Source organism: Osmerus mordax, chromosome 17 (genome assembly GCF_038355195.1).
Source record: "Osmerus mordax isolate fOsmMor3 chromosome 17, fOsmMor3.pri, whole genome shotgun sequence".
NCBI classification, from domain to species: Eukaryota; Metazoa; Chordata; class Actinopteri; order Osmeriformes; family Osmeridae; genus Osmerus; species Osmerus mordax.
The window spans coordinates 6653548-6667111 of record NC_090066.1 but is presented as its reverse complement, the minus strand read 5'-3'; the positions used below and the strand labels follow the sequence as shown (position 1 = coordinate 6667111).

Genomic DNA, 13564 nt, shown 5'->3' with positions numbered 1-13564 from the left:
AAACATACTTACTTAGATTCAAATTATGTGAATATTCAGAGTCAGTACATTATATATAAATCCACTTGTGTAGACAATGAATATCTGTGAAGCTTTGTCTGCTTAGGACCATTGGTTTGGTATGCCGGTGAGCTGATTACAGTATTCTGCATCCTGTCCCTGTCAGTAATATCCTTCAGAATGTCCGGGGTGGGTTCAGAACCCTGCTATAACCTCCTCGCCCTGTCAAATGATCCCTTGTCTGCCTGTCAGCCTGTCAATCACACAGGCAATCTGACAGAGACAGAGGCGTCTGACGTCCAGACCTTGTTTTCCCTTCTTTTCCATTTGAAAAGACACAAGCGGAATTCAGAGCAGCAGCTTTAATTCTGTGTGTTCCATGTGGATCTGTTGGGAGATGGGATATCTGGACTCTGATCCCTGCTTGTCTGGAGGGGAGAGAACAGGATAGAGATCAAGGGGGATAAAGATGCTTTCCTGCTATTCGCTTTTTCCTGCTTCTCCTCTGCCTTTCCCCCTTCCTCCTCCTCCGCCCTTCCTTCCTCTCCTCCTCCTCTTCTTCTCCTCAACCTTGGCACCAAATCCTTCAAGTTAAATAAATAAAAAGGATAATTTCACATTTTCTCACAGCAAGACAGCTCTGAGGAGGTGATACGTGCTACTGTGACTTAGTGACTGAGGGAAGTTGAACAATCAGGAAGGTCTTTATGTTTTTGGCCACGTTGACCAAAACAACTCTGCTTCGTTGGTTTCTCAGTGTCCTGTTTATCTTCTAGCAGTACTTCACTTCAAGTCACCTGGCCTTTAGGTGACACTCCAGGCCTACATCACTGTGTCTTCAGCGAACAGATGTTCAGCAAACATTAAATTGTGGAATAGGCACAAATATATGCACTACTGTATGTATTGGCCAAGTACATATCATGTCAGATATTTAAATGATATACTACTTGTCTCTTTCCTGGTAAATTATGTATTATTCATTTTACTCAGATTGTTTACATTTTGAGTCTAGTATTTCCCTCACACACATTGCTCCCTGGCCAATGACAGCAGCTACTAATTGAGAACATAAACACACACCCATCCCAGAATCCTCTGCAGACTGGGATAGAAGTATAGACACCCCCCCCCCCCCCCCCAAGTTTCTCCCAGGAGGAGGGAGGGGGTGGGGATTGGAGAGAGAGGGAGAAAAGGGAGCGATGAGAGAGAGACGGAGAGAGAGTCAGACAGAGATTGAGAAAGAGAGGGGGAGAAGGAGAGCGAAAGGGGAAGGAGAGAGATGTACATAAACAGCTCCTCTGGGGCTCATTACCTTTCATGGTTGTGTCTGGCCAAACAACTCCCCTTGCACGCGAGGCTCTTTCATCCACATCGCCTGGGCTTCTGTTCAATTCATCTCAATTCATCTGATTGGGCATAATAAGTAACATGAGAGAGGGGACCATCTGCTGCAGTGCCCATTGCTGTTGTTTGCCTGTGGATCAACAGTACTCTACAGTCTGTTGTGACTGCTGCCAGTCTTCTGTGACAGAGCTAAATCTAGCTAACACCGAACACGTGCACAGAATACACGTATGTAGTTCATATGGCGTGTGAAAAGTTCAAGAAAATCACAATTTAGTTTGGATCTGTCCTTGAATGATGCCTGTTAACTACTGTTATATAAAGGTGCATCCTTACAGGATGACAACAGAGATGCGAAACTTCTCTTCACATAATGATGTTGTCCTTCAATACATCACGTTAACAAGTTCAGCCGTCCACTCAGTGGAACCCCATGAGGGTAAAAACAAGGCAACTTCAACGAAACAAAGACTTGACACATCACCAAACACAGACTTGACCGTCAACGCTGCGTTGTCATGACGTCTCCCACAAGGTGTTCTCTTTGGTTAGCGTTTCGCAGAGGCTCCACAGAGAGGTGGGCAGGGAGACAAAGGCTCCGCTCACGCTCAAGGTGATTCACATGAAGGAGAAGGAGGCGCCGAGAGGCAATGATTCAGCCACATAACACTTTGTGTTACAGTATTCCCTTTTCTGAGTGGCTTCAGAGACTGAAAGAGTTTCTGCTGCATCACTTTCCGGCCTTGAGGGTGTGGAGTCAGACAGGAAATTGCAATGGAAGAATATTTGTTCTTTCTACAAACTGAGTTTTGTTCTAATTAGCAGTTGCCAGAACACTTCTTATGTGCTACAGTAGTTACACAAGATAATACCAAATCTATAAGACCATGTCAAATTTGACAACCTAATGACACATGCTGATATTGTGCCTAATAAGGAGATAAGAACAGCTTGTGAATCTCCTAGGTTCTCTCTCTCACGGCACAATGATGAATTCAGCCGCGGCTAAAAGCCCCATCTCTAAAAATACCGTGCTATGCATCATAAATGAGCGAGTGTCGTGGCCCTACTGTCAGGCAGGCCGCTGAGGCTCGGGCGGCGGTGTTTTGACACTATCAGGCTCCCCGCTCTCTGCAGGAGCATGAATAAGTAAAACGGCCCCCTGCTTTTAGCGTCCTTGTGTGTGAGAGTATTCTCTTTCTCTCTAACTATCTTTCTAGTTCTCTCTCTCCCTCTCTCTCTCCCTGGCTCTCTTTCTCTGTCTCTCTCTGTTTCTCTCTCTAGCTCTCTCCTTCTCTGTATCTCTCCTTCTCTCTCTCTCTCTCTCTCTCTGTCTCTCTCTGTGTCTCGACCACGGGAACCCAGAGAACTGGACAAGTACTGGCTGCTGGCTCTGCAGTTCTCTGAAAAGGAAGCTTTGGGGGATTCGTGTGTGTGTGTGGTTGTGCTTTGGGTTAAGGAGCAGGCACACTAATTGTTGCTGTCACTTGAAAGAGACAGAGAGGCTGGGTCCACACTGCTGAAGTAAGCAGTTAAGGGATTTGTTGGGGCTGGCTTTTGCAGAGTCATGGGCCATGGCAGTTATTATATAAGTGGTGTGCTTTTGGTACTATTCCTCTGTGCTAGGCCAAGGGCACAACTTGAAAAGAAGAATGTCCTCGATCACCTCCAGTCTCAAGTACTTCTCAATACCGTGTCACAGCTTTTTCTTCAGTTGTTTCAGAATGTGTTACTCTGCTTCTTAGGCAATTGTTAGAAGGCCCGTTTCCCCATCACACACCAATTATCCATCTTTGTGTAACCAGGCTCAGTGGTAAACACTGTTGTACTTTGAAGCTTGTTTTTCTTCTTATATTTAATATTCAATGGCACTAGTTCAATTTTAATCTTTTCATTTTGCAACAGTAATTATTATCCTTCATCAGAAAAATATACCCAATTTTCTCTGGCTCAAAGTTACCAAACCATTATCCATACTAATTATGATGGAAATTATTTAGCAGAGTCAATTTTAAAAGGAAAAGTTGGAGATTTGGGGATGGGATTGTGCACAGGCTGGGAGTGGGTGTGTGGGGGTTATCATGTATAACATGATGACATGCTTGTGGTAGGATAGTGTCCTGAAGCAGAGCTAGTGCTGTCAGAGGACCACATGTTTATCTAGGCCTGGATCACCCTGAGGAGCCTCGCTCCTTCCATATGTTCATCTCCCATTAATCACTGTGCTGAGTCTGGCACTGGGGAGCGGATGTACACACACCCTCTACCCCCCACTTCCACACACTCTAAAAGTGTCTGCTACTGGGTATCGTCCATCCAACTGTCCCTGTAGCTGACTGACTTCCAGACTACAGGGGTCGGGGCTGGAGGTGAGGGGCTGGAGGTGAGGGGGCTGGAGGCGAGGGGGCTGGAGGCGAGGGGGCTGGAGGCGAAGGGGCTGGAGGCGAAGGGGCTGGAGGCGAGGGGGCTGGAGGCGAGGGGGCTGGAGGCGAGGGGGCTGGAGGTGAGAGGGCTGGAGGGGAGAGGGCTGGAGGGGAGAGGGCTGGAGGTGAGAGGGCTGGAGGGGAGAGGGCTGGAGGGGAGAGGGCCGGGGTTGAAACACCTGCTGGAGGACGACATGGTTGTCAGTTCCTTGACGGATGACCACTGACATACGATCAAGGTGGCTAGAGAGAACTGTCATTGAAAGAGCTTGTGGTTCCCCAGGGTCGAGGGGTTGGGGGTGGTGGCTGGGGGCTGGAGGCTGGAGGCTGGGGGCTGGGGTAAGAACAAAGCAAGTTGTTCTCACAACTATAAATAAAAACGGTATACATTTTTTATTAATACTATCCTACCTTAGCAACACTAAAGTCGTAGTCTATTCCTCCATTTATGTTGATTTATGGGAACACCATCACAGGATGGGATGATTCATAAAATGATTACCTAAGGATGAGTTCATATGGTGACATAGTTAACATCCACTGTTAATGTTCTTTCCTGTATGTGTCATAGTTATACACTGATACCAGTCCCATGCTTGCATGTCATCTGCAGTAGGTCAACAGACGTCATCAGTAACAATACCATGATAGTGACTGCATCAGAACCATGACATCACCTGCATCAGACAGCTGATCTGACCTCGCCCCTGTGCCTCTGTGTGTTGCACCCTGTCTCCCCCTGTCATGTCAACTCCTCTCCATCTCCCCGGAGGTGTCCTGGCGTCTCAGTGGAGAGACTGCCTTCTCCCAGATCTCCCCTGTCTCCTCACCACAGACCCCACCTCCCCCCCCCCCCCCCCCCCACCCCACCCCGCCTGTGCACAGACCTGCACAGACCCCCTGCCAAGCTCATGAATGCCAAAGCAGAGCAAAGATCGTCAACGGTTTGATGTGCCAAATGTTGTCTTCTCACCCCGCCACCCCACCCCAGCCCTGCGCACCCCACCCCACCCCTCTGCACCCCCAGGCCAGGCAGCAGAGGGAAATTGGCTTATCTATCATCCTATTTATCCAAGATGCCAGTTCCAGGGAGCAAGGTCTCTGCGGGACTGAGTGCTTTTATTTTAGTAGTCTAGTCGCATTCAGCTAGGAGGCCAAAGTTATTGATCTGAATTGTGGGTTTAGCTGGGTGGCGTTGAAGCAAACTTTTACCAGCTGCAGATGCAGTTTCTCTTGCTTTTGTAATGTAATAGGGAATCTAAGTTATTACTGAACAGGGTTTGCAACTCTGCAGAGAGGGGAACAGTTTATGTGTAAGTCATAACTCGATGGTGGGTAAATTAAGCTGACGAGTCCAGGAATCCTTCAACAGTACAATGGAGAGATCTAGTGTAAGATCAGAATCTTAGAAATGGTATCCACGTCCGCAGTTGGGTCTTTTATTACTTAATTGATAAATGTAAGTGCCGGACACTCCCATAATCTTCTATGTTTCAACACACCAGACATAAAACCACTGAGACGTATCGATAGCACTGAAGAAAGATCGCCGTACGAGTCACAGTACCTCAAACAGACAGTCTGACATGCCTCATTAGTTTGAAAGGAAGGATATTGACAAGCTGGCATTTGGCAGGGCCTGCTGGCCTCTCTCGAATCAATGCCGAGTCATGATAGCAAATATGGCCGCTGTGAGCGTTATGAGAGAGTCTGTGACAAACATCCTAGTGAGTTTGTTTAACAGTGGACGTCAGGATCGATCCTCTTGGAAGATTACTACTCCACCACAGGGATAAACAGCTACTTTGGTCATTGTTGTAGAGATTTGGTTCTCATTAGTGTCCTTAGTTACTATAATTCATTTAATGTGTCCTGTAGGGGTTTAAATTGAAGAAGATAAAAAGTGTCCTACAGTAGTAATGATCTTCTTTTCAGTATCACAGGGAGGGTTTTGGGGGTGTTGTTGTGGAGACAGCTGAAGCCTGCCTCTTGTTGAGCACGTTCATGTGTTGCACGGATCTGTTTCAGACATTGCAGTTTTGAAATAATTACCTTGTATGATTGCATTGATTACGAGAGTCAGTATCGATGAGCGTTTTTAGATAAGAATCAGACAAGGTCAAATGATTGTTCATTAAATTGACTGCCGCTTTGGCTGGCTCCGTTGTGAATTGTAGAAATATAATCATATTTAGCGATGCATGTTACGGAGTAATTACAGCGCTGAATATGGGCCTTTGTGGTTGTCTTGATCAAAGACATGATTCATTAATTTCCTAAACAACAAATCACGTGGATCGAGAGAGAGAACGATACCTTCTGTCAAAAAACTTGGTCTGAATTATCTTACAATGAATGAATGACAACAATGAAAAGCTAAAGTGTATTATATGTTGATATCAGTAGCAGCCATTACACTTGTATGTAGGTATTGTAGTGAGAACAACGATATCTTTCTTAAATGTTTCTTAACACACACGCACACACACAAACCCTTCCTCATCTATTTTAGCACACAGAGTTGTAATTCCATTACCCTGAGGAGCCTGGAGGGTGGGGTTGCTTTGTGTGTATGTGTGCGTGTGTCTGCGTGCATGCATGTGTCAGTGTGTCTGGGTGTACATGCGTGCTGTCTGTGAGTGTGTGTGTGTGTGTGTGTGTCCGACCAGGTCTCCTAGGGTACCCACACAGTGTGTGTGTGTGCCACAGATGGCTTGGGGACAGACAGCTGGGTGACCTCGAAGATGCCAGCCCCTCCGACTGGGCCAGGCTGACTGCCAAGCATTATGGAAAACCCAAAGCCACCACGATTCATGCTTTCACCAAAGCCTGTTAAGGGGATACCATGTGCTTCTTTCAAGGAAGTGTGAGGCAGTTTGTAATCTTCGGTCTTGAAGCTGAAACAGACTAACAACATTGTGTCTTCTTATCCACCGTCCAAAGATGACGGCAGGGGATGGAAGTGCCCTAACTGAAGAGAGCCTCTCATGGTTCTGGTATGGTTGTGGTTTGGAGAAGACATGCTTCCTTAGAGCTTGTAGCAGCCCAGGTCCTGGCCAGCGGACTGAGCCTGTAGGGAACAATGCTGAGGGAGACGACTTACTGTCTGGCTCCTGAGGCAACAGTCCTGTTCCATTTTCTGTTTCTGCAAGGTCACTCTCTTTAATTGAGCTGTGCTGCCGTTGAATTGGACTCTGCAGGCAGGGGTTGTGTTTGCTGAGTGCCTTTGTCACTGTCAGAAGGGAGGGGGCGTTAGCCATGCTCACACTTTGAAGCAAAGTGATGGACTTGTAAATGGAAGATCTGTGGTTGTTTGTCATTAGGGCTCCCATTTGGACAGATTTCCCTCTTGCTAACCCCCCCCCCCATACACACTGTACACACCCATTATACCGTTCCTGTCTCCCTTATTCACTTCCCTGTGGTCCCTAAATAAGAGCTTTATAAATCATGCCTAGATGAATCTGTGTGGACAGTCAGAGCAGGGCAAGGCTGACTTCCGTATTATTCATGAGCTCATTCCGCAGTCGCGCCGTTACGACAGACCATAGTCTGCCAACGCTTGTCCCCCTCTTGTCTCTCGTCCTCTCACGGATTGATCCTCTTTTATTGTTGTTCCACTCGCCATTAACCCTATGCCCCCCACCCCCCACCCCACCCCCCCCTCCGCTGACAAGGGCGCTGATTGGTTAAGGAGAAGCATCTCTTGAGCTTGCTGTTGAGTGGTTGACAGGGCACCTCGAGGGGAGGGGTTTGGCGGGAGGGGGAGCTGAGAGTGGAGGGTGGGGTTCGAGGAGGAGAGAGGAACGGAGACTGGAGTGGTGCTGTGAGGTCTCTCTTTCTCTCTGGGTCTCTCTCCATCTCTCCCTGTATAGTACAGTTGTGTCCCAGTCAGCTGCTCAGCCAGACTGTCTGGCAGGTGGGCTTGAACTGGCTGGCTGGTTCTAGAGGTGCACTAGGACAGACAGGCAGACAGGCAGACAGGCAGACAGACAGACAGGACAACACCACCGGAAACCAGACCTAACCAAATGCCACCTGTTAGGACAGGCCAGGTAGGAACGGGCTTGGACTATCCATCTTGGAGGAGAGGTGAGTCCTGAAGAAGGAAGTGTACTGTCTCTCTCTATCTCTCTCTCTCTCTCTCTCTCTCTCTCTCTCTCTCTCCGTCATTACATCCCTATATCTCTTCCCCTCCCATCCCTCTCTATTGATTTCTGTACCTTTGATGTGCGTTGGAGAGCAGTCTGGTTGACTCCCTCTGACAGGCCAGTTTGCAGCCGGGCTTTGTGGACTTTGTCAGAGTCAGGGGCTAAGCTGGCTCAGTAGTGTCGGCTGAGACGGAAGCACAGTAACATTGATTAGGGTCATTTTGCCGCTGGTGGTGTGTTTTCTGATGTGTAATTGCGAGAGCCTTAGGGCTCAATAGCATTAGTGTGGGATTATAGGAAGAACGAAACGTTCCTCAACGTATTGCTAATCGGCCCCATTATGTCCTTTCGCACGTGTGTGTGTGTGAGTGACATTACGAACACGGATTTGAATGGTGTTCAAAGTTTCTTGTCCCTCTGTGTTGAATAGGTGTTGATTGTGGATGTGTTTCTGTACCCGTCTTTGTCATCATGAAACCAGAAGGTTTAGTAGCACTTTGGTGTTGCCTTTTATTGCATTTCCAGTGGTCTGTTTGAATACATGATGAGTTCACTCAATTATACGTCCAGTCACTATAGATTATTTATGAAATCCTTTTAATTTATGAATATGACTCGGGAGCCTTGACAGTAACCATGCTCTAATAAGATGTTTTGTAGCTTCCGGCTTTAAGTTGTTTCGTTTTAAAGCTAGAATGATTTTCAAAGGAAGCAACACATCAACTGGGAAATGAATAAATATGTGATTGAAGTCAGCTTGTCCTGGTGCTGAAAATCTAGGAAAGGATTCTCCATTGTAACCTATGCTCATCTTTTTCCCTGATGTGGGAGTTTGCGTTATTACGCAAGAGCTGCTGGTGGCAAAGGTTGCATGCGGCTGGTTACGCTGGCCACATCTCCACACCCGCGCCACAGCACCAGCTCCAAACATAGATTCCCTTCTTTGTTCATATTTTCTCCGTCAAGCATTATTCATCCTCTTCAGCCTTCTTGCATGCATCAGATAGTAAAGTTTGATATAATATGCTGTTCTTACGTACAGTATTGAATATTGTATGAGGCAATGTTGTCATGGTTGAATGCAGCAACCACATTGCACTCAGGGGTTGGGAAGTATGTGCCACCATGACAGTATGAAACAGCAGCAATCACAGTAAACACAGCATCCACTGGAACAATGGTAGGTTTAACTGGCCCACCTGTGGTAAGTACTTTGTCAAGGGATACTCATGGGGTTGCCATGACGCTGACTGTAGTGAGTCAGCAGTCTTAATGGCTCACCACCTAGAGACGCAGGGCTAGAACTGGCCCTCTGTCTCCCTTAAATCCAAACCGCTCAATGCACATTTTCTTACTGTTTATTGAAGATGCAACAGTATGTTTACTTTTTGCATCCTTTATTTATGAAGCATCCTTTATTTATGTTGGATGCAAACTGCTCATATTCTTCACTCACCTCTTCTCAGGGCTGGGCGGGGGGAGGGGGGGGGGGGGCGTTGAGGGGGGATATTTGGTACATCGGCTTGTCTTGTCTGGTATGCTAACCCAGGGGAGGGGAGGGGAGGGGGGAGGAGAGTGGTCCCTCAGCTGCCTGTCAGAGCCATCAGAGATGCGTCAGTCAGAGCCCGGTGCCAAGGGAGACGCCTTAATAAAATATTCAGCTCAGAAATACAGGCATGCTCTCAGGACAGCCTTCGGGGCTCCTAGTCCTGGGGATGTGCTTGGCTGCTGTGGGCCAAGGTGAGCTGGGTTCATGAACATTGTTGTTCTTCTGTTAGAATCCATTCATACTGTATAGTTATTTTGACAATAACACTGACAAATCAGTATAGTTTATCAGGGATGGGTTAAGCTCAGTGGTAGAACATCTGACTACAAATGAAAAGGTCACAGGTTCAAATCTCTCCCTCTGTCACTATAGAGTGAATCCAGATTACTTAACTTAAAAATAATTCCCTCAAGAAAATCTTCACTCTTGCAGATGGAGAGACCATTTGTGATGTGAGAGAGAAGAGCATGTGACGTGATCAGTACTACTGAAGGTCCATCTGTGTTTCATGCATTTGCTGTCGGGATTTAATTACCGAATGCTACATTTAACTTCTTGGAGCAAACTCTTCCAATCTGATGGATGGCTGGCACAGAGTTGCTGCACATTCATCATAGCATCTCTAAAGTTGACTGTAGGTCTGGGATTCATTCCACACAGAGTTTTGTCTCCATACCCTCTTCAATTGTATTTCACAAGTTGAATTAGAGAGTTGATAAGTCAGCCGTTTGTCTTTTGGTAAGGGTCACTTGATAGTTCCCAAAACTGGCCTTCTGGAGAGCAGCCAATGCTCTTGGTCAGTGAGAGTGACAAGCTCATTCTTTTAGTGGGTGTTAGATTTGTCTCATTCCTTGCTCCTGTCTGTGAGCTGATGAAGGTAGGTCACCAGGGACATTGAGAGTTTTTTAGGGACATCAAGTTTTTGTACATTTTATCTATTTAGCAGAGTCTTATCCAAACCGACGTACCATAGTGCATCTCGAAACACATACACGCTTGGAAATTTAAATATTTGGAATATTTCTGTTCTGTCTTAGACAGTGTGTAGTTGGAAACCTGCAGAGGTCATTTATTTCAACACGTGACGATTCAATCATTTGCTCGGACAAAGAGCACCTCCAAGACTCTTCCCTGTAACAGCTGCAGAAATGAAATGGTAAAATGATCAGTTGCACACAGCAAATGAGAAATATCCTATCTTGAAAGTACATCTGGACACAGATCATTGGCAATTTATAGATTCAATTTATTCTGAAACTTAGATGGTATATAGCTAAGTCAGTTTATATTTTGACGTAAGATTGGGGGAATTCAATAATATTTTAGGCCTTCGATTTTTATTTGCAGTTAAAATGTTTCCCTAGAATTGAATCTATTAACTGTCTGCACTGTGAAATAGTAGGGAACACATATTAACCACTTCTGTTAGAAGTGCTGTCCTGCTAATCTGAAACCATAGCGGAATTCAAACTTAATCTCACAATTTCAGAAAAATCAATACCAAAGGGTTCTAACAATTCAAATATAATGACTGTACTTTTCCATAAATGCATGTTTGGATTTAAATCAACACTAGTAAAAACACAGGGAGAATGTTTCCGTGAAGATCAGACTTCTAAAAACCAATTGGACTGTTTGGGTTGTGGAGTAGAGACATTTTCACAGAGCGAGACTGTTGCATAACCAAATGAATAATTGAACTATATTGAAATCACATGATCTAACTCTAATATGAATAGCGCAGACCCCTCTCAGAAGTACGACACAAGATGAAAAATCAATACCGCCTTGGTTTTATTTCTGCGGAGAGGCAAGATGTGCTCATCCACTCGATTCAAACCACAGCGCAGAGCAACGCCCACACGCACCGCTCCCATCGTCCATTATTAGCCTTTCAGAAGTCATTATTTTCTAATTTCCAGACTGTCAGTTGGTTTCATCTTTTTCTTCAATGAATTATAAATGCCAGGGGAGAAATGATGATCGCGGTCTAACATTTAATCAACCAACCATCCTAATGCCGGGCCTACTGTCACTTTGTGAGGGATTCCATGCCAATCTAAAATATGTGAAAGAGTTTAGCTGCCTGGTCTTGAATAGGAACGACAATTTAGGCTTTTCTCAAGTGCTAATTTTGGAGGTTTAATTCTCCTTCAGGTGTTTGCATGACGGGCACCAAGGCTGTGCTTGGTTGACTTCAGATCTTGGTGGTGCTCTCGGTGCTGCTGAGAGGCACAGAGTCGCTGTCCGTCGAGACTCAACCTGAAGTCGAGGGAGATAATCACATTCCCATTGTTAATTAAGAGCAGGGACACACGCACAGCGATGAGACCGGAGACGTTGCCCTGGCAACCAACTGTGTGTATAGACAAACTGGATGCGTGTGTGGGTGTGGGTGAGTGTGTGACTGACACACAAAGAGAAGAACACTAATGCATCATATGATTGAGATTGATTTATTAGGTGTGACAGGAGAGGGAAAGAGAACTGTGAACAGCATGAAAAAAGTTGTTGGAAATGATCCCAGCTGTACAATGCCTCTGATTACCACAGACGACTGCATGAAACGTGATCAGGACCTCATATAAGGGGAGAAACACCACTAATGCTGTGAAGTCAATATGACTCTAATGAGGATTCACAGAGGGCCACTGTTGCTCAATGGTGCAATTAACAAGAAGAAATGATCAAGCATAGATGAAGGAGGAGGTGATTAGGAGTGGACTGGATCCGCCCCTGCAATGGAGCGTGCTTATTTCCAGAACATTCTTCAGTCCTCAGGGATCTGAGGGGCTGGTAATAAGGGGGTGGAGTGGGCTAGGGAGCAAGGCTAGCAGGTTAGGTACAGTGGGAGGCTGCATCTGCAAGCTCGAGGTGGGTAGCCCTCTGTTGCTGCTAAACGGAAGACACACCAAAGAGTTCCTTCAACAAGATGTGGAGTTGGTGGAAACATGGGAAGATTACAACGTGGGGGTTGAGAGGGAATGATGGATATATAATTCTTAGTTTTGTGTGTATTCTACCCTGACAGTTTTTTCTTTGTCCCTGTTTCCATCTCCCTCTCCCTCCCTCTCTCTCTCTCTCTCTCTCTCTCTCTCTCTCTCTCTCTCTCTCTCTCTCTCTCTCTCTCTCTCTCTCTCTTCTCTCTCTCCTTCTCTCTCCCTCCCTCTGTCTGTCACAGTTGGGATGACAGCAGTTCGGTAAGCAGTGGTCTCAGCGACACTCTTGACAACATCAGCACGGATGATCTGAACACACCTGCTTACTCCGGCAGCACCTCATCCTCACGCAAGAACAAGGTAGTACTGAGACCCTGTCGTTCAGAGTGTTATTAGTCACCCTTATATCCACAATACAGAATCACTTGATGGCATAATCAACAGCATATGTGAAGAACGAACATAAATCTGGCGTTTGTTATATTCAACTATTTTCCTACAATGCTAGGTTGTTTTGTATGTTCACGTGTTGGCTTAGCGGTCCAGGGGAAGTCTTTGGAAAGTAGGGTAAAAATAGCCACATAGCATAGCCCGCCCCTATGAAGTACTGAACAGATTGAGCTCTTAAGAGACTCTGGTATAGATTTTGTTGATTAGACTCATCCTCACTGGGTGTGTGTGTGTTTCTCTGTGTGTGTGTGTGTGTGTCTGTCCCAGAAGGGCTCACACAAGCAAGCAGAGCATGAGGTCAGCAGTAGCTGGGCCGGTGCAGAAGATCTGAAGAAGGTGGACGAGGAGCTGGACATCACCATGGATCCTGGCTCCAAGTGGAAGTCTTCCTCCTACACCTCCTCCTCCCCAGCAGGCCAGAGTGAGGACCCAGGCCAGAAGAGTGCTCTGCCCATGTCCCAGACCGGCTCCTGGAGGAGGGGTATGACCGCCCAGGTGGGCATCACGCCACCTCGAACCAAGGGCACCTCTGCCACCCTGAAAACCCCTGGTATGACATTTCCTCATTGCCTTGTTGTTTTTATTGTGTTTTAGTGCTTTGTTCATACACTGAAATACCTGTTTGAATGCCGGCTTTAGTCTGTGACAGGATGTGTGGGCCTAGAAGGGCTGGTTGATATGAGGACATTCCTTGGCAAATCGATT

At 46.3% G+C, this 13564-nt stretch overlaps 1 protein-coding gene across 1 annotated transcript in view; it reads left to right on the top strand.

Annotated features, from left to right (window-relative positions):
- Nucleotides 1-13564, top strand: part of nav3 (neuron navigator 3) — a 127768-nt gene that overhangs the window by 85537 nt on the left and 28667 nt on the right. Inside the window, 2 exon segments of the mRNA XM_067254993.1 lie at nt 12652-12769; nt 13127-13409. Coding sequence (XP_067111094.1) covers nt 12652-12769; nt 13127-13409 — 401 coding nt within the window.